Genomic DNA, 25,122 nt, shown 5'->3' with positions numbered 1-25,122 from the left:
AATGAAAATTTCAGCAGGATTTTTTTTTAGTAGAATTTGATAAAAGTAATTCTAAAATTTGTATGAAAGAGCAAATAGCCAAGAATAGCCAGAAGAGAAACAAGGTGGGTAGACTTGCTCTACCAGATTTCAAGTCTTATTATAAAGCTAGAGTGATTAAGACAATGTGGGTTTAAGAACAGAGATGGACAAATAGACTAGTGAAACAGAATTTAGAACCTAGAAACAGATCCAGACATATACGGAAACTTGATAATTCACAGAATTGGCACTGCTCATCAGTGGGGAAAGGAAGAACTTCTTAAAAAATGGGAACAATTGGTTATCTGAATAGAAACACATGATATTGAATCCCAATTCCAAATGGATTAAAAGTATCAATATGAAAGTAAAAAACTTAAAACACTTTTAGGAAAAAAAATTGGGCAATATCTTCACCACCTCAAGGTGGGAAAAGATTTCTTAATACACTGAAAGTATAAACCCTAAGCAAAAATTACTACATTTGCTCCATTAAAATGGAGAATTGGACTTCCCTGGTGGCACAGTGGTTAAGAATCTGCCTGCCAATGCAGGGGACACGGGTTCGAGCCTTGGTCTGGGAAGATCCCACATGCCGCGGAGCACCTAAACCCGTGCGCCACAACGAGAGAAGCCACCACAATGAGAAGCCCGCGCACCGCAACAAAGACCCAATGCAACCAAAAGTAAAAATATAATAAATTTTTTTTAAAATGGAGAATCTTTGTTCATCAAAGTTGAAAGGATAAGCCTTAAAGTGGGAGAATATGATTGCAACACAAATAACCAACAAATGATTGGTAGCACCCAGGATAAATAAAGGACTCCAATGAATCAAAAATAAGATTACCCATTAAAAATTGGTAAAATGAATACTCATCTTGTAGAAGAGGAAACAGATGTCTAAAAGATATGTGAAAAGATGCTCAACTTTATTAGAAGTCAGTGAAGTACAAGTTAAAGCTGCAGTGAGAACAAGCGTTGGTGAGGAATGTGGAGTTGATGGAAATGTCCATAGTACAACAGTTTTGGAAAACAGTTTGATGTAATAAAGTTCAAGGTGGGTATTACCAAAGGCCCAGGAATTTCACTGTTAAATCCATACCCCTAGAGAAAATCCTGCACGTGTATTAGAGACATAGATTGGAATGTTGATAGTCTTTTTACTTCTAATGGCTCCAAACTGGAAACTACCCAAACGTCTTTTAGCAGTAGGATGTTTAAATAAAATGTGCTAAGTTCATACGAGATACTATGCAGCAGTGAAATGAATAAACCATAGCTATAATTATCAATATGGATGAATCTCAAAAGCATAATGTTAAGGGGAAAAAAATTAAAGGTTCAAAACAGGCAAAACAAAACCATACATCATTTAAGGATATAACATATGTGCAATAGTTATAATAAGGGAATGATGAACACAGAATCAGAGCAGTGGTTTCCTCTGGGGCGGGGGGTGAGGGGTGATGTAGAAAGGGAGGGGCCCTCAGGGCACATGGGTTGTCAGAGGTGCTGCTAATGTTTTCTTAAGCTTGGTGGTAGGTTTGTTTTGTCTTCCTTTCGTTTCTTTAAATGGTATGCATACGTGTTCTATACACTCATTTGTTGTATATTTCCTAATTCAGATGATTTTTTAAAAGCCCTGGGCTAAGTCCCAAGCACATTTTCTACAGAGCAGCTCCCCACCTTCTTTAATAATCACTTTATTCTTCCTGTCAAAACTCCCACTCCCAGTCTTACAATGCTTTTATCCAAGGAAGGGAAGAGGGATATCTGCCACACAGCTCCACCCTGGTGTGGAATGTTATTCTACCACCCACTAGTCTTTTCCTGTCTGTGATAGATTTACTTCACTCACCGTTATACAGACCCTTTAATAACTCTCCAGGGTAGCTCCCCTGTCTTCCCATTTCTCTCTGCGTTGTCCTGGAAGCTTCTTAGGATCTTTGTCTCACTAAGTTGGAGATGAATACATCTGCTGATTTGTGTATGTGAATATAGGCGTTTTTTTTTTTTTTTTGCGGTATGCGGGCTTCTCACTGTTGTGGCCTCTCCCGTTGCGGAGCACAGGCTCCGGACGCGCAGACTCAGCGGCCATAGCTCACGGGCCCAGCCGCTCCCCGGCATGTGGGGATCTTCCCGGACCGGGGCACGAACCCACGTCCCCTGCATCGGCAGGCGGACTCTCAACCACTGCGCCACCAGGGAAGCCCGAATATATGTGTTTTTAATTGCAAAGGAAAAACACATAAATAGTGTATAAAGAGAGGGAAAGTGCCCTTTTTCCTGCTTTTAAAGACCTCCTCATGATTTGGTGTGTTTTCTTCTATACTGGTTGCTATAGCTGATTAGCTGATTTTTCTGTCTAATAATTTTGAGAATTTACTAATGAGTTAAGCCCAGGGATGAACTTCTCTGTCCTGGGCTGACTCCCTTGTTTTTCAGGTCCCAGGGAATTAAAGCTTTGTTCTTTTATCTGGCCTACTACCATTTTTTTTTTTTTTTTTCCTCCCTGGGCCTTCACTTGCTTTCTTATCTTCCCACAAAATAAGTAAACTAAGATAATCCATTTCAATCAAGAGATTACTGTCAGTTATTCTAGAAAATAAGAATAACATCACAAACATGAGGAAAGAACAGAGATTCTAGAAATGTGAAAAGGGCAATATCTAATCATTATGTAATGCTTACTAAATACCAGACACTATTCTAAGTACTTTATTTACATATACTAATTTATTCTCCACAATGACCTTATGAGATGGGTACTTTTATTACTCCTGTTTTTACAGATGAGAACACTGAGCCACAGAAAGGTTAGATAACTTGCTATATAATCATATGACAGAGCCAGAACTCAGACCCAGGCAGAGTGACGCCAGAAGAATTCATGCTCTTAACTGCTAGGCTATACTTTGTTGGCGATGAGAACTTCTTGACACCCTTTGTTAGAAGGTATCAAGTAGGTCCGGGTTCTTACTCTTTTATTCCACAGGAGAGTTCTTCAATGTATCAGATCCTCTTTCTTCCCCATGGGATACCTTCTCTGCCCTCTTTTCCAGTTCATTCAGACATTCTCTACACCCTGGTGTTAGGGCAACTCTAGGTTGTGACTCCCAATTTAATATGCGTCCTATTTTTGCAGAATAATAGCTAAAATTTTATTTGGCACATTCAGGGCAATTTTACCAGCTGTCTGTCCCCTGATTTTTTTTAACATCTTTATTGGAGTATAATTGCTTTACAATGTTGTGTTAGTTTCTGCTGTATAACAGAGTGAATCAGCTATATGCATACATATATCCCCATATCCCCTCCCTCTTGTGTCTCCCTCCCACCCTCCTTATCCCGCTGCTCTAGGTGGTCACAAGCACCAAGCTGCTGTCCCTGTGCTATGTGGCTGCTTCCCACTAGCTATCTATTTTACATTTGGTAGTGTATATATGTCAGTGCTACTCTCTCACTTCGTCCCAGCTTATGCTTCCCCCTCCCCGTGTCCTCAAGTCCATTCTCTATGTGTGTGCCTTTATTCCTGTCCTGCCCCTAGGTTCATCAGAACCATTTTTTTTTTTAAGATTCCGTATATATGTGTTAGCATATGGTATTTCTTTTTCTCTTTCTGACTTACTTCACTCTGTATGACAGACTCTGGGTCCATCCAACTCACTACAAATAACTCAATTTCGTTTCTTTTTATGGCTGAGTAATATTCCATTGTATATATGTGTCACATCTTCTTTATCCATTCATCTGTCGATGGACACTTAGGTTGCTTCCACGTCCTGGCTATTGTAAATAGTGCTGCAGTGAACATTGTGGTACATGACTCTTTTTGAATTATGGTTTTCTCAGGGTATATGCCCAGTAGTGGGATTGCTGGGTCATATGATAGTTCTATTTTTAGTTTTTTAAGGAAACTCCATACTGTTCTCCATAGTGGCTTTATCAATTTACCTTCCCACCAACAGTGCAAGAGGGTTCACTTTTCTCCACACCCTCTCCAGCATTTATTGTTTGTAGATTTTTTGATGATGACCATTCTGACTGGTGCGAGGTGATACCTTATTGTAGTTTTGATTTGCGTTTCTCTAATGATTAGTGGTGTTGAGGATCTTTTCATGTGTTTGTTGGGAATCTGTATATCTTCTTTGGAGAAATGTCTATTTAGGTCTTCTGCCCATTTTTGGATTGGGTTGTTTGTTTTTTTGTTATTGAGCTGCATGAGCTGCTTGTAAATTTTGGAGGTTAATCCTTTGTCAGTTGCTTCATTTGCAAATATTTTCTCCCATTCTGAGGGTAGTCTTTTGGTCTTGTTTATGGTTTCCTTTGCTGTGCAAAAACTTTTAAGTTTCATTAGGTCCCATTTGTTTATTTTTGTTTTTATTTCCATTTCTCTAGGAGGTGGGTCAAAAAGGATCTTGCTGTGATTTATGTCATAGAGTGTTCTGCCTATGTTTTCCTCTAAGAGTTTGATTGTGTCTGGCCTTACATTTAGGTCTTTAATCCATTTTGAGTTTATTTTTGTGTGTAGTGTTAGGAAGTGTTCTAATTTCATTCTTTTACATGTACCTGTCCAGTTTTCCCAGCACCACTTACTGAAGAGTCTGTCTTTTCTCCATTGTATATTCTTGCCTCCTTTATCAAAGATAAGGTGACCATATGTGCATGGGTTTATCTCTGGGCTTTCTCTCCTGTTCCATTGATCTATATTTCTGGTTTTGTTCCAGTACTATACTGTCTTGATTACTGTAGCTTTGTAGTATAGTCTGAATTCCGTGAGCCTGATTCCTCCAGCTCCGTTTTTCTTTCTCAAGATTGCATTGGCGGGACTTCCCTGGTGGCACAGTGGTTGAGAGTCCGCCTGCCGATGCAGGGGACATGGGTTTGTGCCCCGGTCCAAGAAGATCCCACATGCCACGTAGTGGCTTGGCCCATGAGCCATGGCCTTTGAGCCTGCGCGTCCGGAGCCTGTGCTCCACAACAGGAGAGGCCACAACAGTGAGAGGCCCGCATACTGCAAAAAAAAAAAAAAAAAAAAAAAAAAAGATTGCTTTGGCTATTTGGGGTCTTTTGTGTTTCCATACAAATTGTGCAATTTTTTGTTCTAGTTCTGTGAAAAATGCCATTGGTAGTTTGATGGTGATTGCATTGAATCTGTAGATTGCTTTGGGTAATATAGTCATTTTCACAATGTTGATTCTTCCAATCCAAGAACATGGTATATGTCTCCATCTGTTTGTATCATCTTTAATTTCTTTCATCAATGTCTTATAGTTTTCTCCATCTCCCTCTGCTATATTTTGGAAGAGCTTGAGAAGGATAGGCGTTAGCTCTTCTGTAAATATTTGATAGAATTTGCCTGTGAAGCCATCTCCTCTTGGGCTTTTGTTTGTTGGAAGATTTTTAATCACAGTTTCAATTTCCGTGCTTGTGATTGGTCTGTTTATATTTTCTATTTCTTCCTGGTTCAGTCTCTGAAGGTTGTGTTTTTCCAAGAATTTGTCCATTTCTTCCAGGTTGTCATTTTTTTTTTTTTTTTTTTTTTGGTGGTACGCGGGCCTCTCACTGCTGTGGCCTCTCCTGTTGCGGAGCACAGGCTCCGGACGCGCAGGCTCAGCAGCCATGGCTCACGGGCCCAGCCGCTCCGCGGCATGTGGGATCTTCCCAGACCGGGGCATGAACCCGTGTCCCCTGCATCGGCAGGCGGACTCTCAACCACTGCGCCACCAGGGAAGCCCCAGGTTGTCAATTTTATTGGCAAAGAGTTGCTTGTAGTAATCTCTCATGATCCTTTGTATTTCTGTATTGTCAGTTGTTACTTCTTCCTCATTTCTAATTCTGTTGATTTGGTTCTTCTCCCTTTTTTTCTTGATTAGTCTGGCTAATGGTTTATCAATCTTGTTTATCTTCTCGAAGAACCAGCTTTTAGTTTTATTGATCTTTGCTATTGTTTCTTTCATTTCTTTTTCACTTATTTCTGATCTGATCTTTATGATTCCTTTCCTTCTGCTAACTTTGGTTTTTTTCTTCTTCTTCTTTCTCGAATGCTTTAGGTATAAGATTAGGTTGTTTATTTGAGATGTTTCTTGTTTCTTGAGGTAGGATTGTACTTCCCGCTTAGAACTGCTTTTGCTGCATCCCATAGGTTTTGGGTTGTCGTGTTTTCATTGTCATTTGTTTCTAGGTATTTTTTGACTTCCTCTTTGATTTCTTCAGTGATCTCTTGGTTATTTAGTAGCCTATTGTTTAGCCTTCATGTATTTGTATTTTCTACCGATTTTTTCCTGTAATTGATACCTAGTCTCATAGCATTGTGGTCGGAAAAGACACTTGATACGATTTCAGTTTTCTTAAATTTACCAAGGCTTGATTTGTGACCCAAGATATGGTCTATCCTGGAGAATGTTCCATGAACACTTCAGAAGAAAGTATATTCTGTTTCTTTTGGTTGGAATGTCCTATAAATATCAATTAAGTCCATCTTGTTTAATGTGTCATTTAAGCTTGTGTTTCCTTATTTATTTTCATTTTGTATGATCTGGCCATTGGTGAAAGTGGGGTGTTAAAGTCCCCTACTTTTGTTGTGTTACTGTCGATTTCCCCTTTTATGGCTGTTAGCATTTGCCTTATGTATTGAGGTACTCCTATGTTGGGTGCATAAATATTTACAATTGTTTTATCTTCTTCTTGGATCGATCCCTTGATCATTATGTAGTGTCCTTCTTTGTGTCTTGTAATAGTCTTTATTTTAAAGTCTATTTTGTCTGATATGAGAATTGCTATTCCAGCTTTCTTTCGATTTCCATTTGCATGGAATATCTTTTTCCATCCCCTCACTTTCAGTCTGTATGTGTCCCTAGGTCTGAAGTGGGTCTCTTGTAAACAGCATATGTATGGGTCTTGTTTTTGTATCCATTCAGCCAGTCTAGGTCTTTTGGTTGGAGCATTTAATCCACTTACATTTAAGGTAATTATTGATATGTATGTTTCTGTTACCATTTTCTTAATTGTTTCGGGTTTGTTTTTGTACGTCTTTTCCTTCTCTTGTGTTTCCTGCCTAGAGAAGTTCCTTTAGCATTTGTTGTAAAGCTGGTTTGGTGTTGCTGAATTCTCTTAACTTTTGCTCATCTGTAAAGGTTTTAATTTCTCCATCGAATCTGAATGAGATCCTTGCTGGGTAGAGTAATCTTGGTTGTAGGTTTTTCCCTTTCATCACTTTAAATATGTCCTGCCATCCCTTCTGGTTTACAGAGTTTATGCTGAAAAATTAGCTGATAACCTTATGGGGATTCCCTTGTATGTTATTTGTTGCTTTTCCCTTGCTGCTTTTGATATTTTTTCTTTGTATTTAATTTTTGATAGTTTGATTAATATGTGTTTTGGTGTGTTTCTCCATGTATTTATCCTGTATTGGACTCTCTGTGCTTCCTGGACTTGATTGACTATTTCCTTTCCCATGTTAGGGAAGTTTTTGACTATAATCTCTTCAGATATTTTCTCAGACCCTTTTTTTTCTCTTCTTTTTTTTTTTTTGCCGTACGTGAGCCTCTCACTGTTGTGGCCTCTCCCGTTTCGGAGCACAGGCTCTGGACGTGCAGGCTCAGCGGCCGTGGCTCACGGGCCTAGCCACTCCGCAGCATGTGGGATCTTCCCGGACCGGGGCACAAACCCGTGTCCCCTGCATCGGCAGGCGGACTCTCAACCACTGTGCCACCAGGAAGCCGTCTCTTCTTCTTCTGGGACCCCTATAATTCTAATGTTGGTACATTTAATGTTGTCTCAGATGTCTCTGAGACTGTCCTCAATTCTTTTCATTCTTTTTTTTTTATTCTACTCCCTGGCAGTTATTTCCACCATTTCATCTTCCAGCTCACTTATCTGTTCTTCTCCCCTAGTTATTCTGCTATTTATTCCTTTTAGAATATTTTTAATTTCAGTAATTGTGTCGTTCATCATTGTTTGCTGTTTAGTTCTTTTAGATACTTGTTAAATGTTTCTTGTATTTTCTCCATTCTGTTTCCAAGATTTTGGATCATCTTTACCATCATTACTCTGAATTCTTTTTCAGGTAGGTTCCCTATTTCGTCTTCATTTATTTGGTCTTGTAGGTTTTTACCTTGCTCCTTTGTCTGTAACATATTTTTGTCGTTTCTTTTTTTTTGATGGTTGGTGCTGTGTTCCTGTCTTACTAGTTGTTTGGCCTGAGAAATCCAGCACTGGAGTTTGCAGGCAGTTAGATAGAGCTCCATCTTGGTGCTGAGATGAGGACCTCTGGGAGGCCTCACTCCGATTGACATTCCCTGGGCTCTGAGGTTCTCTGTTAGTCCAGCGGTTTAGACTTGGAGCCCCCACCATAGGAGCTCAGGCCCAACCTCCGGCCTGGGAAGCAAGATCCTGCAAGCTTCTCTGCCTATGCCCACAGCCCCTGCAGCTCCTTCAGGCGTATGTGGGGAGCAGTCCCCAGCTCTGGGAGCACTCAGCCGTGGGACTTGCCACGCCTCCTCTGATTCTTAACATAATCCTGGGAGGAAAGAGGCTGTGTAGTGACTGAGAGGCACCTTACTGCCTTTGTGACCTTGGGCAAATTCGTAACCTTTTCAAATTTCAGGTTCTTAATCTGTAAGATGAGGGTAGTAACAGTATCTGCCTCACAGAGATGTAAGCATTGATTGAATCAGTACATGGAAAGCACATCAGATAGCGTTTGCTGTTGTGCTTAACGTTAAATGTTAACTAGTTTTATTTTTTGCATGATAAGGAAATTGAAGTTTGGTCTCACTTTTGTTAAACTGTGTTTAAGTATGTCTGTGTAGAAAGCAAGACTGAAAAGGATTATGCCAAGTTGCTCGCAAGGTAGTGGGATTATGGGTGACTTTTATTTCTTTGGGCTTTCCTATATTACCCCTTCCCGTTTTTAAAAACAATCAACATGTATAATTTTTTGGATCTCCCTTTTAAAAAGTTTGAAAATAATTTTAGGACATATATAGACCTTTTTTTGTATAAATTTATGTATTTATTTTTGGCTGTGTTGGGTCTTCATTGCTGCATGCGGGCTTTCTCTAGTTGTGGTGAGCAGGGGCTACGCTTCGTTGTGGCACGCGAGCTTTTCATTGTGGTGGCTTCTCTTGTTGCAGAGCACGGGCTGTAGGTGCACGGGCTTCAGTAGTTGTGGCACGTGGGCTCAGTAGTTGTGGCTTGTAGGCTCTAGAGCGTAGGCTCAGTTGTTGTGGCGCACAGGGTTAGTTGCTCCATGGCATATGGGATCTTCCTGGACCAGGGCTTGAACCTGTGTCCCCTGCATTGGCAGGTGGATTCCTAGCCACTGCACCACCAGGGAAGTCCCATATGTAGACCTTTTAATAAGAAATTTTATAAATTGACTTGGCTCCTCCAAATTCAATTTGAAATGCATACCTCTATTTAGACTGAATATTTTGCAGAGTGCTTTGAGTAAAAGGAAGATAGCCACACCTAATTATGCACTGGGGAGGATGCTTGTAGTGAAAGCAAAATGTGTGTTTCAGAACTGAACAATAGTTGGTATTTTAGCCTAACTGCAGGATCTTTTCTTTACAATTGAAAAGTCTAAAGTTTATAAAGGATTTAATAAAAACAACTTAAACTTCTTTTCTCCAGAGTCTCTTCCAACATGGTTGTTGGAACAGTCAGTGGTGGTCAAGTTCTCTGTTCTCCAGGTGATACTAAGAGTTCCCTAGGATGTATCAGGTGTGGAGAAGGACTAAGCTGGTGCTCATAGTATTCATATTTGTTTCCCTGCTTCCCATAACCCATAGTTATCCTCAAAATTCAACCATAGAAACACTTCTTTGATGGACTGCCTAGTAATTTTAGGTAATATTTTACTTTGAAGAAAGTATTTTTCCCTCCAAAACCAAAAACACTCAGAAAACCCAGGAAGGTTGAAAAGCTTCACTAAAGGAAAGAGTATGGGGTGGACTTCGGTGTCAGATAAACCTGGGTTCAAATTCTAAGCTAAGCCGCTTCTTAGCTGTGTAAGCCAAGTACTTAATTTCACTCAGCCTCAGTTTTCTTATCTTGAATAGTATGTAAGGATTAAATAAGAGAGCTAATGATAATATGCCTCTGAGTACTTAAACTGGGTACTATGTTAAACATGATACTGCATCGTTTTCTTTAATCCTCTTGTCAGTTGAGAAGTCAGAGGCAGGGAAGTCAGGTTGGCTAAGTGGTGAAGAGGCTAGGCTCTTGAGTCAGAGTATCTGGATTTAAATCTTAAATCTCCTATTCTTCTTGATGTCTAATTTCCTTACTCTCCATGCTGTCTAGTTTTCTCATTTGTGAAATGGGGATGACATTAGTACCTATTTCATTGGGATTTTGTGGGGCATTATAATGTAGTACTTAAAAGTGTGGTCTCTGCCAGCGTTATCCTGATACCAAAGCCAGATAAGGACACTATAAGGAAAAAAGCCAAACCAAACCAAAACAACAACAGCAAAAGACTATAGGCCAGTATCCCTGATGAATACAGATGCAAAAATTATTAACAAAATACTAGCAAACTGAATTCAGTAGCACATTAAATGGATCATACACTATGATCAAGTGGGATTTATCCCTGGGTTGCAAGGATGGTTCAATATACGCAAATCAATAAATGTGCTACACCACATTAATAAAATGAAGGAAAAATTATATAATCACAATAGGTGCAGAAAAAGCATCTGACAAAATTTAATATTCTTTCATGATTGAGTATATAAAGAACGTACCTCAACATAATAAAGGCCATATATTATAAGCTCACAGCTAACATCATTCTCAACAGTGAAATGTTGAAAGCTTTTTCTCTAATGTCAGGAACAAGACAAGGGTGTCCATTCTCACCACTCCTATTCAATATAGTACTGGAAGTGTTAGCCAGAGCAGTCAGGCAACAAAAAGGCATAAAAGGCATCAAAGTCAGAAAGGACGAAGTAAAATTATCTCCATTTTCAGATAACATGATCTTATATACAAGGAAATCCTAAAGACTCCACCAAAAAACTGTTAGAACTAATAAACAAATTCCTAAAGCTGAAGGATAAAAAAATCAACATGCAGAAATTGGTGTTGTATTTCTATACACTAAAAACAAAATATCTGAAAAAGAAATAAAAGAAAAGTAGCATCAAAAATGATAAAATACTTAAGAATAAATTTAACCAAGGAGGTGAAAGATCAGTACACTGAACACTCTAAACCTTTGATGAAAGAAATTGAAGAAGACACAAGTAAATGGAAAGATAATCCATGTTCATAGGTCAGGAGAATTAGTATTAAAATGTGCATACTACCCAAAGCTATCTATAGCTTCAGTGCAATTCCTATCAAAATTCCAATGGCATTTTTAACAGAAATAGAAAAACAATCCTGAAATTTGTATGGAAGCACCAAGACCCCAACTAGCCAAGGCATCCTGAGAAATAGGAAAAAAGCTGGAGGCATCACACTTCCTGATTTCAAACTATACTACAAAGCTATAGTAATTAAACAGTATAGGGCTGGCATTAAAATAGACACATGGTCCACTGGAACAAAATCCAGAGCCCGTGCATACATAGTAAACTAATATTTGACAAAGGAGCCAAGAATACTCAATGGGTAAAGGATAGCTTCTTCAATAAATGATTTGGGAGAACTGGATAATCACATGTAAAAGAATGAAATGGGACCCTTATCTTATACCACTCACAAAAATTAACTTGAAATGGATTAAAGACTTAAGTGTAAGACCTGAAGCCATAAAACTCCTAGACAAAAACATAGGGAGGGCTTCCCTGGTAGTGCAGTGGTTGAGAGTCTGCCTGCTGATGCAGGGATGTGGGTTCGTGCCCCAGTCCAGGAGGATCCCACATGCCGCGGAGCGGCTGGGCCCGTGAGCCATGGCCGCTAACCCTGCACGTCCGGAGCCTGTGCTCCGCAATGGGAGGGGCCACAACAGTGAGGGGCCCGCGTACCACAAAAAAAAAAAAAAAGACATACAGATGGCCAACAGGTACATGAAAAAATGCTTAAAATCACCAATCACCAGGGAAATTCAAGTCAAAACTACAATGAGATATTACCTCACATCTGTTAAAATTGACTGTCATCAGAAAGATAAGTGATGGTGGGGATGTGGAGAAAAGGGAATGCTTGTGCACTGTTGGTGGGAATGTAAGTTGGTGCAGCCACTATGGAAAAGAGTATGAAGATTCCTCAAAAAGTTTAAAAAATAGAACTACGATATGATCCAGCAATCCCACTTCCTTCATAGAAGGAAGATCAACTAATCTCAGGTAGCTACACAGATACTTTCTATCACATTATCCTATTTTAATATTTTGCATAGCATTTACATTAATTTTTTTTTTAACCTATGTGTGTGATTATTGTGTCTCCCCTCACCCCACTAGAATGTAAGCTCCATGAGAGTATGGGCCTTTTCTTTCTTGTTCATTGCTGTTTCATCATTGCCTAGAATTTTATTTGACATATGATAGGTGTGCAACAAATGTATTTTGTACATTGGATTATTGTTATTTTGATAGACTGTAAACAGAATAAGGGCAGGATTGTGTTAGTCTTGCTCAGTGATGCAGCCTCAGGACCTGTATTCTAGGACATTTTCAAATTTTGGAAGATAATATTATAGATGAGGAAATTTAGAGAGATTAAGTACATTTCCCTAGGTCATTTAGTTAGTAATGGCAGAGCCAAGGCTCAAACCCAGGCCTTCCTGACTAAATTATTAATACCATAACACATAAAGTGCTTGGCACATAGTTGCTGCTCAAAGGGCAAGTCCCTTCCTCTTCTCTTAATTCACTATTCTGGTCTTTGTTAATATATTTATATAAATCATTTCAAAGTTATACACGATGAACATGTACCATTTGGGATTTATATTTTTCATGTTAACATTCTTTAAATATTTTTATATGTCACTATAGTTCAGGTACTAATTTTCTAGGACATTTTGAAGATTTGTATTTGTTTCAACCAGCTTAACTTGTCACCTTTTATATTTTATTTCAGGGCCTGGAATCAAGTGTTAAAGCTCTTGGTATTTCGTTTACTTTGAGTCTGCAACAAAACGGAGAGAAGTATAAAACATAGATTATAGTGGTCCTTCTAAAGTGTAAACAAGTATGGTTCATGTACCATTTTGTACAACCTACACACTGTGCTAGGCAGTGGAGTGGAATGCATGGTGAAGAAGATGCTGTCTCTACTCTCACAGCAGCTCAAGTCACAGTAGAGGCATCTAGACCTGAAGTGCTTTGGTTTTATGTGGATTCTTTGAATGTAATGATCCACCTTCTCCTACTTTTCTCCTGTCTTTAAGATTTGTTGAAATATCTGGAGGGCTTATAGAACTGTGTGCCCTGGATAACTGCCCTCAGGTAAACTTAGAATTGTTATTAATGGAAATGTTGTCCTCAGGAGGGATGCAAGATGATTCGCTCGTTGTCTGGGTTGAAGCATTAAAACTATCAGATACTTTAGTGTATTAGGCGAGTGTAGTATGCTGGGCTTAATTTTCTTGGCCATTGTGATACAGCTTTAAAAAAAAGTATTGAGATAAAATTTAAGCAGGTTGCTTTTATCTTTTATTTTTAGATCACCACGCTTATTAATCATAAGGATAATTCCAAAAAGTCTGATAAAACTCTGCAAGCAATTCAGCGTGTAGGACAGGCTGTAAACTTGGCAGTTGGAAGATTTGTTAAAGTAGGGGAAGCTATAGCCAATGAAAACTGGGACTTGAAAGAAGAAATAAATATTGCCTGTATTGAAGCTAAACAAGCAGGTATGTTAAAGCCTATTTATACCAATTTTATTGCTTTGGATATCATGACAAATTATTGTCTTATTTTGAGTAAAGATGTGTACTGTGTTTTAGCTCTTTTATTACTGATGCCTAGGTCATTAAAGCCCTAGATTAGCATCCAGGAATATTGACTTTCTCTTGGATTAAGTCCTAAATCTGAAACATTGAATTCTTTCACTGGGCAGGGTAGAAGCCCACCATCCTGGCCACCAGCCATTGAATGCAAGAGGTATAGAAGGAATGTGAGGCATGGACTCTACTGTCAAGGAGCATATTAGCCTATTTGCCATCATGTAGGAAATGGAAATAAAACTAAGCCTGTTCCTGTCTCTACAGCAGACAAATCTGACTTCAGATTTCCTGATGTCTCACAAGTCTATAACTGGTGGCATAGAAGTTTGAGAGAACCTGGGGAGTTTTGACGGATACAGATAATTCAGCTTTGTTTAAGTGTCATTTACCCACCTATTTAAATATTTACTGAGTGCTGGCCATATGCCAGGCATTCTTCTAGACCAGAGGGATATAGCCACATAGAAATCAGTATAAAGTCTGCCCTCGTGGAGCTTGCATTCTAGTGAGGGAGACCATAAACAAATGAATAAATAGATATGTGCATAAGGACAGGTGGCGACAGTTATCATGGAGAAAATAGTAAAGCAGAATAAGGGTTAGGAGACCAAAGGAGGTATATTTTAGGGAGGGCAGGGTTTCTCAACTTTGATGCCGTTGACATTTTGGGCTTGATAATTCTTTGCTGGGGGTGCGGGCTGCCCCTTGCATTGTAGAATCCCTAACTTCTACCTATCAGATGCCTATAAATCCCTTCTTCCCCCATTGTGACAGCCAAAAATGTCTCGACATTGCCAAATGTCCTCTGAGGGATCAAAATGGCCCCCCAGTTAAGAACTACTGAAATCGGGGGGTGGAGTCAGGAAATCTCTCTAAGGAAGTAACACTGAAGCAGAGACTGCAATGAAGTGAGGACCCCAACTATATGAATATCTGGGGGAAGGACATTCCGGGCAAGGAGAAGAGCAAGAACAGGTATGGCTTTCTAGGCAAAGATAGGAACTTTGGGCCATGTTCTAAGTGTCACAGTGGGGCTAGTGGAAGGTTTTGTGCAGGATGGTGACATAATCTCATAATATATTTTAAAAGGATCCCTGGTGGCTGCTGTAGAGAGAATAGATTTTAGGGGGTATGGGGGTGAAATCAGAGACCAGTTAGGAGGCTGTTGTAGTGGTTCAGGTGATAGACGATGGTGACTTAGACCCAGTGATAGCACTTGAGGTGGTGAAAAGGAGTTGCATTTGGTTATATTGAGAAGGTGGAGCTGGTAGGATTTGTTGATAGTTTGGGTGTAGGATGTGATGGGAAGAAGAGTCATGGATAACTCCAAGGTTTGATGGGTAGATGGTGGTGCTCTTAATTGAGCAACCCTGAGAGAGGAGCAGGTATGTTTGGAGGGTCATCATGGGGGGAAGGGAGTAGGTGAGATAAGGCCAAGTAATGAGGGGCCAACCAGGCAATACATGGCCCTAATGTTATATGAATGACTTCAGGTACTATTCTATACTTGATAGATTGAGGAATTTGGGGCCAGCTGAAAGACAATAATTTTGTGTTAGAAATCTTTCTGGTAGTGCGGAGGAAATGAACAAATGAGGGTTGATTGAGAGAGAGTTGAGACTAAAGGCAGAGAGATTAATGTGGAAGCTTTTCCAGCAAACCAGGCTAAACCAAGACAGTGTGTTAGGGATATAAAAACCAGAAAGAGTACACTAAATATTCACTAAGGTGATTAAATGATAGAACTTGGTTATTGACTAAAGCAAAGGGAGGATTCTGAGTTGACTCTTGGGTTTCTAGCCATCACTAAGATATAGAATAGATTTTATGTAGGGAAGGGGAATGGCCTTATTCTACTCATAATTTATGTTTTGCCTACATATTAAAAGAGATTTAAGGGAATTCCCTGGCGGTCCAGTGGTTAGGACTCGGTGCTTTCACTGCTGTGGCCCGGGTGCAATCCCTGGTGGGGGAACTAAGATCCCATAAGCCGTAGGGTGTAGCCAAAAAAAAAGAGAGAGAGATGTAAAATAGTTACAATTAAACATATGTTTAATGAACCCATTAAAATAGGAGATGAAAATAAATATACTAGAAACTTTGGCCAACATTGTTACTCTAATTAAACATGAAATTTATCTTTGTACTTCCTGGAAAGCAAGACAAGAAATGTGGGAAAGAAGGGGTTATATAATTCTCATTGTTTGTTGAAAGGAAACAAACCAGCTTGTCAAGAGGAAAGTGACTTTTTTTCCTGGAACTAAATTGTGTGGGCACTTATACAAGAGACGTTATTACATAATGCCATGGACAGTTCAACAGAAAATGTAGAGATGTTTTTCATGTTACTGTTTCTTAAGCAAACCCTTAATTAAAGCAAGAGTAAGGGTTTTTAAAAGAAAGGGCAGCCTGAGTCCTCACCTTTTGGCTTCGTAACATGTCACTGTGCTCAGTGTAAGGTGAGAAGAGGATGTGTACACCTACCCCAGCTCCAGTAGACTGTGCTGCCCTGCAAGTCCTGTAAGCCTAGGAGCTCCATGCAGGTGTCTTTTGGATGCTGTCTGGTGTCATGGGCTGCGCCTGTTGTCTCTTCTCATGTGAAGTGCCCTTTCCCTTCTTGAGAACTGCCTCTTAGGGTCACTCAGATAATATAATGAGAATGGTGCCTCCTGGAGTTGTAGGGTATGGAAGCCTTATTTTCTCTTAACATATACAAATTTAAGACTTCAGTCACTCCTGGAATGTTTCTAGCCCACTCAGCTCACAGTAGTCATTTTCTCCTTTGGACGATTTAATATTCATTTGAGGGGAATAATGTAAAGTAGTGATAAGGAACTGTGGCTTTGGAGTCAATCCCAACTCTTCCACTTGCTAGCAGTGTGATATTGGGCAAGCTACTAAACCTTTTTAAACCTCAATTTTCTAATCTATAAAGTGGGGATATTGTTAGTGTTTATAGCAGTGTTTTGACATAATGCATGTATGCATTTGGCACATAGAAAGTGCTCAATAAATATTAGTTGTCATTATAATGATTATTTCTAACTTTGCTTTCCCTGTGTTGAACTTTTGCATTGTGTTTTTACTTTTCTCTAATTGAGGTATAATTGACACACAACATTATACTAGTTTCAGGTATACAATGTAATGATTAGATATTTGTATATATTGTGAAATGATCACCACAGTAGGTCTAGTTAACATTCACACATAGTTACAAGATTTTTTTTTTCTTGCAGTGAGAACTTAAGATTTACTCTATAGCAACTTTCAAATATGCAATACAGTATTATTAACTATGGTTGCCAGGCTGTGCATTACATCCCATGACTTATTTAACTTATAACTGGAAGTTCGTACCTTTTGAGTCCACCCATTTTGTCCACCCCCCAACTGTTTTTACTTTTTACTTGGCTTCTAGTCAAGTTTTACATTTTCTGTGGACACTCAATAAATATTTGTATTTGACCGACTTTGAGTTTTTGCTTTAAGACATAACACTAACTAGTTACATATAACAAGTTAAAAAATGACAACCATGAAACTATAAGGCAGCTTTGTGACTTTTCCAGGGAACTAATTTCTGGACAGTCTATACTTGGAACAACTTTATAATGTTATGGAAGCATTTAACTTTGTTGGTGGAGCTAACCAAATGTTACCATCCCACATACTTAGGGCTAAATGCCTGGGGTTTAGTCAGAAAAAGGAAAGGTTAAATAACGCCATATGGGCAAGCTTGTATGTAATATCTTTGACGACTGAGAGCTACTGGAAAAAGTAACATTTTCCAGGGGTGCAGAGGAAACATTTTTATATTTCTTGCTCTTACAAAGTGATACTTTTCCTCTTGCTCCTTTCTCTGTACGTTAAAGTTTAATTCTAACCTCTTTTTTCTCTTCATATTTGCTATATAAACTTGGTATTAGTTACCTATTGCTGTGTAACATATTAACCCAAACTTAGCAACTTAAAACCACAAACATTTTATTCCCTCACATAGTTTCTGAGGGTCAGAAATCAGGGAGTAGCTTAACCAGCTGGTTCTGGGTCAGCGTCTCTCATGAGGTTACACTCAGGGTGTTGGCTGGGCCTGCCGGTTGGGCTGGACTGCAGGATCTGCTTTCAAGCTCCCTCTCTTGGTTATTGGCAAGCTTCACATCTTGGCTGGCTCTTGACTAGAGGCCTCCGATTCTCCCCACGTATGCCTCTCTGCAGTAGTGGCTGCGTACAACATGGTAAATGGCTTCCCTCAGGGAGAGAGAGCAACCGAGACGGCAGCCTCAGAGTCTTTAACAACCTGACGTTGGGTGTAGCATGCTGTCGCTTCCGCCATGCCGACCCTGGTATGATGTGGGAGCAGAAAACACAGGGATGAACAAGAGGTGGGGACCGTTGGGAGCCGTCTTGGAGGCTGGCCACCACAGACTTCGTCTGTTCGTAGAACTTCAGCTGTTGTCATGATATGTAACCACTGCATATGTAATGGCTTATCTTTTGGGTTTTCCTGTTTCATTTCAAATTCCTATTGTCTGAAACTAAATTTATCATCTCCCTTCCCATGCCCTTCTGACTTTTTTAAGTGACTTCGGTTTACAACCTTGAAGCCATTTTTTTCACTTTTCCTTTCCTTCTTATCACTGTTAAGGTCCTAATTTTATATTTTGTTCCCTCAGTATCTCCCAAATCATCTTTTTTATATTCCTATGGCTATCATCCTAGTAAGTTCCTTACTGCTTCACACCCACAATTAAAATAGCTGCCTGGTTAGTAGCCTGGCTCTGAATCTCTCCTTTCTAGTCCATTTTATATGCTTCAATCAGACTAATCTTCCTGAATCCTGACTCATTATGTCATACCTTGTGATATATCCATTAAAATTCAGATAATTTTTCTCGAGATCCTTAGCCTCTTGTGTGTATGTAATAATATTGACAAGAGGGCTTTTGTGAGAAAATCAATCCATTATGTACTCAGACTTATTTATGACTTAAAAATGATCTTGAACATTACAAGATGATGAAAAGTTTATTTTTTTAAACTTTTAAATTTAAACAGTAAGGTTTCGGAAAAAGTTACAATCTGGTTTCATTTGGGGGGACAAGAAATATTTGAATTGTTTTATATTGGATAATTGCTATCACAGAAATCAAAAGATTTTCATAGCAACAATGAAGAAGAGACTTTTTCTTTTTCTTTTTTTTTTTTTTTTTTTTTTTGCGGTTCGCGGGCCTCTCACTGTTGTGGCCTCTCCCGTTGTGGAGCACAGTCTCCAGACGCGCAGGCTCAGCGGCCATGGCTCACGGGCCCAGCCGCTCTGCGGCATGTGGGATATTCCCGGACCGGGGCACGAACCTGTGTTCCCTGCATCGGCAGGCGGACTCTCAACCACTACGCCACCAGGGAAGCCCGAGGGATGGTTTTTCTAGGCCCACTTTTCACTGAGGGTGCCTCCTGCTGGGGCCCAAAGTCTTGTCTTCTCTCCCTGCCTATCCATAAAAACCCAAACCCCTTCAGGTTATGGAGATGGGCAGTGACAGCCACCCCCACCCCTGCCCCCCTGATGCTCCCTCTATCCCCTCAGCCCTAGCCAAAGCCTGGGCAGCTGCTTACTTCTCTGCTTTTAGGTTCTTCTTTGGTTATTGGCTCCTGGGATCTCTCTTTCTTGGCCTTATAGAGCAGGAGGCTTTTGGGATCATGTAGTTTGCCATACTGCTGGAAACCGAAGTTATAATATTTTTCAAACTCGATGAATGCAACAATTTTTCACAGTTCTTAGGAATGTACCATTATTTTGCCATTAGAGAACCTTATATGATAATCCTTGGGTTCATCAAGAAGAAACTATTTCTTATTCCTGAAATAAGACTCCAAAGTTGAGTTTCTACCCATTGAGCACATTACCTTAAAGATTAGAGAAAAGTCTGGATTTTAATTTGTGTGACTTATTCCCAATTTAACCCCCCACCCCCCACCCTTTGCCTTTCTTCTTAGGAGAAACAATTGCAGCGCTTACAGATATGAGCAGCTTGAATCGTCCAGAATCTGATGGCCAGATCACAATTTTTACAGATAAAACAGGAGTTATAAAGGCTGCAAGATTACTTCTTTCTTCAGTGACAAAAGTGTTACTGCTGGCAGACCGAGTAGTCATTAAGCAGATAATAAGGTCAAGAAATAAGGTACTTACTTACCTTTCTAATGTTTCTACTTGTGTCTTTCAGGGTTGTTCAAAAAGTTTTTTGTTCTTCTTTTTTTTTTTTTAGGTTAACTGCAGGTAATTCAGCAATGCTTATCTGTTTTAATTGTTTATTATTCTAATTGTCTACAGTTTAAAAGTGATGCTTCATCTATACCTGTAATTCCTAAATGTATATACTGGGCTCAAACTTTTGAATGCAAATAACATTTCTTCTCAGAAAACCATTATCTACTTGTTGAGGTTTATTGGTGAAAACTTTTCGTGTGTACAAATGTGGGAAGAAAAGCTGAGCACCATGACAATGTATGTAGTAGAAAGCTAGCTGATAAAAATACCGAATTCCGGGCTTCCCTGGTGGCGCACTGGTTGAGAGTCCGCCTGCCGATGCAGGGAACACAGGTTCATGCCCCGGTCCGGGAAGATCCCACATGCCACGGAGCGGCTGGGCCCGTGAGCCATGGCCGCTGAGCCTGCGCGTCCGGAGCCTGTGCTCCACAACGGGAGAGGCCACAGCAGTGAGAGGCCTGCGTAACGCAAAAAAAAAAAAAAAAAAAAAAAAAAAACTGAATTCCTCAGTGCCTTTTTTTCCCCTAAGTCAGAGAGTAACAATTTATATGCTTAAGAAAAAGCTCAATTACCTGAAACCACAATTATCCACATTATAAAATTTCTGTATGCAAAGTTCCTAAATATTACTTAATAATCATAAAATTTAGAGAATAGATTTTAACTCTTCCAGTCTAGACCTCTTTCAGTCTCTCAGATAATGGCCATGCTTCTCCGTCAACAGGGAAGCCAGGGTGTGTACATTTATTTATTTATTTATTTATTTAGCTGCGGGTCTTAGTTGTGGCAGGCGGGATCTTTTAGTTGTGGAATGTGGACCTCTTAGTTGTGGCACGCGAACTCTTAGTTGCGGCATGCACGCGGGATCTATTTCCCCGACCAGGGATGAACCCGGGCCCCCTGCATTGGGAGCGCGGAATCTTACCCACTGGACCACCAGGGAAGTCCCAATCACTTCTTTCCCTGGATAATCCCCTAGGCAAAGAGGAGGGCAGTCAGCCAGGGAAGGGATCCTCCCACTGATTTGAGGACAAAACTACCTGGCTAGTATTGAGTGAATTGAAAAATGTAAGTTTAAAGAGAAAAAGCAGTTGGAGAGGTGAATCGGACAGTGCTAGAGGCATAGGAACAAACCTTCCTCTCTTTGGAAGACGGAGGTTCTGCTCAGTGGTAGCAATCTGCCTTATCTGCATTAGTTGCCTAGGCTTCCTGAGCTGCCGGGGCAGATTAACATGCCAAATATCCATCATATCCTCATTAAAAATAAGTAAACACAGGCTATCTGTGTTTTCCTTCCCTATCTTGGTCTGACTAAAACTAATCCAGTACTGTTATTTTAGAGAAAAGTATTTGAAAATACGTTTCACATCTATTTACTTTACTTCTAAATATCAAGAAAATACATAACGTTCTCTGTTGGCTGTGTTACAGACATGCCCTCTATCTACTCCTGGCTGCCCAAAGCTTCTTGGCAATTAACTTATTTACCACAGGCAGTTTCTGACTGATCCAAACTTTTCCTACTCGTGAAGTCCCTAATCGCCCTTTGCACTCCTCACTATGCGAGTGACCTTCCTTACACTTTTCTGAGGAGGATGGGGTTCCCCCAATTCTGGTTCACTGAACCTTAAAGCTTCTGTGTATCATCTTTTATCCTCATCCCCCTCCTACTTCTCTGAAGATTTGATTACCTTAGTCCTGCCCATTCCCACCTTCTCCAGACCTTGCTGCATAAATGACCTCTTGCATATTTAGTCATTTCCTTTACTTTTTCCTTTAATTTTCAAGTAAGCCCAAGTCTTCCCATCCTAAAAAGAAATCATTCCCGAGATGATTCTAACCTTTGAATCTGCATCTACTTCTCTGAGTCCTTTCTTCTCTGTCTTTTCCTCCGACTCTTTCTCAACTTTCCCCTAGAATTTAGAACTTCTCTTTTGTTCCTCTCTTGGCTCAGGTTTGATGTCTCAGTCTCTTTCACATCTAAACCTGATAACAAAATAATGTCTGTTTTGCAGGTTCTTGCAACTATGGAAAGACTGGAGAAAGTGAACAGCTTTCAAGAGTTTGTCCAAATATTCAGTCAATTTGGAAATGAAATGGTGGAGTTTGCACATCTTACTGGAGATAGACAAAATGTATGTGTTTACCATATTTTAAAATCTTGAGATACATTTATACTTTTCAATTTGGATAGAGGTGTGATCTTTGTGATCATTTGGGTTGGTTTTTTTGCTTATTAAATCTATAACCTTGCTCTTGAAAGCCTTTCATAAATAAGCCAGGATAGAGTAAATAGATCTGTATGCCTTGTTTTGCTCACAGATAACAGTTAAATATTTTCCCACCTCACACACTGGGAAAGGTCATACTTGCCTTCAAGGCCCAATTCAAGTACTTCCTCTTTCACAGAACTTTCCATTTGACTCTTCTACAAGGGCTCAGGCAAATAAATGAGTCATCATACATATCCTGATAGTATTTTGTTATATATCTCTTATTATTCTTTCTTTAATTTGTTATATATTATTCTGTTATTATATCTTTCTATAATTGTTCTATATTAGATTAATAGTAATAACCCAAGCATTGGATGATTTGCATTGGCTATATGTTAGCTACTTAATATTCATGATTTCATTTAAGTCTCAGAACATCCGTATAAGGTAGGTGTCGTTATTACTGTTTCACATGTGAGGAAACTGAACTTGAGCAGATAATAAAGTTTCCCAAGGTCACTTTTCTAGCAGGTTGAACTCAATTATGTCTGATTCTAAAGCCTGTAGTTTTCAAACTGCACCATGATATTAGTTCTTTGTAGGTCTGTTCCCCAATTCAGACTGTAAGTTCTGAAGTTTAGGGAGGTGGAAAACCATGTCAAATCCAGGATTGACTTTTTCTTGTTGTTGGGGTACTTGTGCATGAATTTATCCTGTCAAGTTAAATATATAATTGATCTCTTCTTGAGATGCTTTGGTATAGTCCCATAGGCCATGGTTTTGGGCGTGAACTTTCCTGGTTGTAGCTGGAGTTGGAAGGTGGGTATTGGCCTGGAAAGTGGCAGGCTGGATTATATGCTTCACTTAGTGCTTCTTGGACATCTGGGTTTAATGAGGCCTGTGTTTCGTCCTGTGGACCAGCCCTCTAACAGATTGAGATGCCATCTTTCTGGATCACTTGCTATCACCATACAATATATGGTGTAATGTATGGCTTACAAGTGTTATGTATACACACTTGATGCATTGTCAACTAGACCCACAGGTTTTTTTGCTAGAAGTCCTGTCCAGTATGTTAAAGACAAGGAATGGATGGAAATTTTAGAAGTGACCTCAACCTTTATTTTTGAAAGGTACTCCTGATGGCTGATAATCACATGTAGGATACAGTCCTTTGGAATGTTACCTTGTGACCTGAATTAGCTTTGGAGTTTTTTGCAGTTTCTCATTTACTAGATGTAACTTTGCTTCTTTCTTTCCAATTAAAGAAAGCTGTATTGGGATGCAAGTGAATGAGAGTGATATTATTATAGGGATAACTCTGAATCCACTCTCATTTATTAAAACAAATAAAAGGAAATCACTTTCAAACTTTAGGTCTTTGTTATTTGTAAGAAAAGGCTTTTCATCCAACTGACAAGTGAGGAAAAAAATTGACTAATGTGACCGGTGAAAATTTTATGTAATCCAAATTTCAGCATCCATAAGTAAAGTTATTGGAACACACCCATATTAATTTGTTTATGTATTGTCCAGGGTAGCTTTCATACTACCACTGGCAAAATTAATTAGTTGTTTCAGAGACCAAATGAACCAGAAAGCCTCAAAAATTTATTATCTGGCCTTTTATTGAAAATTTTTGCTGACCCCTGATTTCGATGGTTACCAAGCTATTATGAGAGTATTTGGTTATAGATTTAATCAGCAGTATTTGGAGATCTTCTGTGATAGCACACATTCATATCAAGGGCTATATGAAGAGAAACCAAATGAAAAAAAACCAAACCCAAATACAGTGCCTACTTCAGAGTTTATATTCTAGTTGGGGAAAATTATATGCCCAAGAAACATCTTAAGAACATTTTAGAGCAGCATATTGGCTAAGTTTAGGATTAAAACAACAACAACAACAACAACAAAAAGAAAACTTGAGATGAATATGCACTTAGATGAGATTAATCAGACATGATCCCTGAAAGAGTTGACTTCTGAGTATCTATTTTGAAGGAAATAATAGTCCACACATGCTCAGTAAATAAGTCACTTTTAATTAAGTAAAGCATAGGATGGTTGTTTCTGGTTGGGAGTGAGGTGTGTTCACATGGGCAGAATGTCAGGTGTGCAGGCCACCAGAATGTGAGCCACATGGCAGCCTCTCCCTAGGTCTCAGTTCCTGGCTGTGCTGCCCTTAGTAAGGGCAGCTGTTTCTTTCTATTCTATTGTGTTGATGTATTTACATTGAAGTTGATGTATTTACATTGATGTATTTACGTTGAAGTGGTGACATTTTATAAAACATGTATTCTGGGTTTTTTTCCTACTTTGTCACTTTTTTAAAACAATGTTACTTAATTGTTGAGTATTGCTATTATGGAGTAAATTATTTCTGAAAAAATTGAGTTGTTTACAGGATCCTAGACTGCTCAGTGGTTTTATTCCATGTTTAGGACTTGAAAGATGAAAAGAAAAAGGCAAAAATGGCAGCAGCTAGGGCAGTTCTTGAAAAGTGTACAATGATGCTTCTCACAGCTTCAAAGGTAAGAAAATTTTTGTTTTACTGTGTTGTAAATTAATTTGAAAACCTGATTAAATGCATCTAATTTATGTATTTTACACTTTAAAAAGATGAAAATGATAAATTGGAATATGGGCTATAATAGTTAAATTTCAGTTATTCTTTAACAAGAATGTTAACTTCCATC

General features: G+C 39.2%; 1 protein-coding gene across 1 annotated transcript in view; it reads left to right on the top strand.

The window, feature by feature from the left end:
• Window positions 1–25,122, top strand: part of CTNNAL1 (catenin alpha like 1) — a 59,906-nt gene that overhangs the window by 3,651 nt on the left and 31,133 nt on the right. The window contains exons 2-5 of the mRNA XM_081237157.1: window positions 13,654–13,843; window positions 19,931–20,118; window positions 22,220–22,339; window positions 24,868–24,957. Of these exons, the coding sequence (XP_081093283.1) occupies window positions 13,654–13,843; window positions 19,931–20,118; window positions 22,220–22,339; window positions 24,868–24,957 (588 nt within the window). The remainder of the gene's footprint in view (window positions 1–13,653; window positions 13,844–19,930; window positions 20,119–22,219; window positions 22,340–24,867; window positions 24,958–25,122) is intronic.

The sequence above is a fragment of the Mesoplodon bidens genome (assembly GCF_964165515.1).
Source record: "Mesoplodon bidens genome assembly, chromosome: 6".
Lineage (NCBI taxonomy): Eukaryota > Metazoa > Chordata > Mammalia > Artiodactyla > Ziphiidae > Mesoplodon > Mesoplodon bidens.
This window is presented reverse-complemented; position numbering and strand designations above follow the sequence as displayed.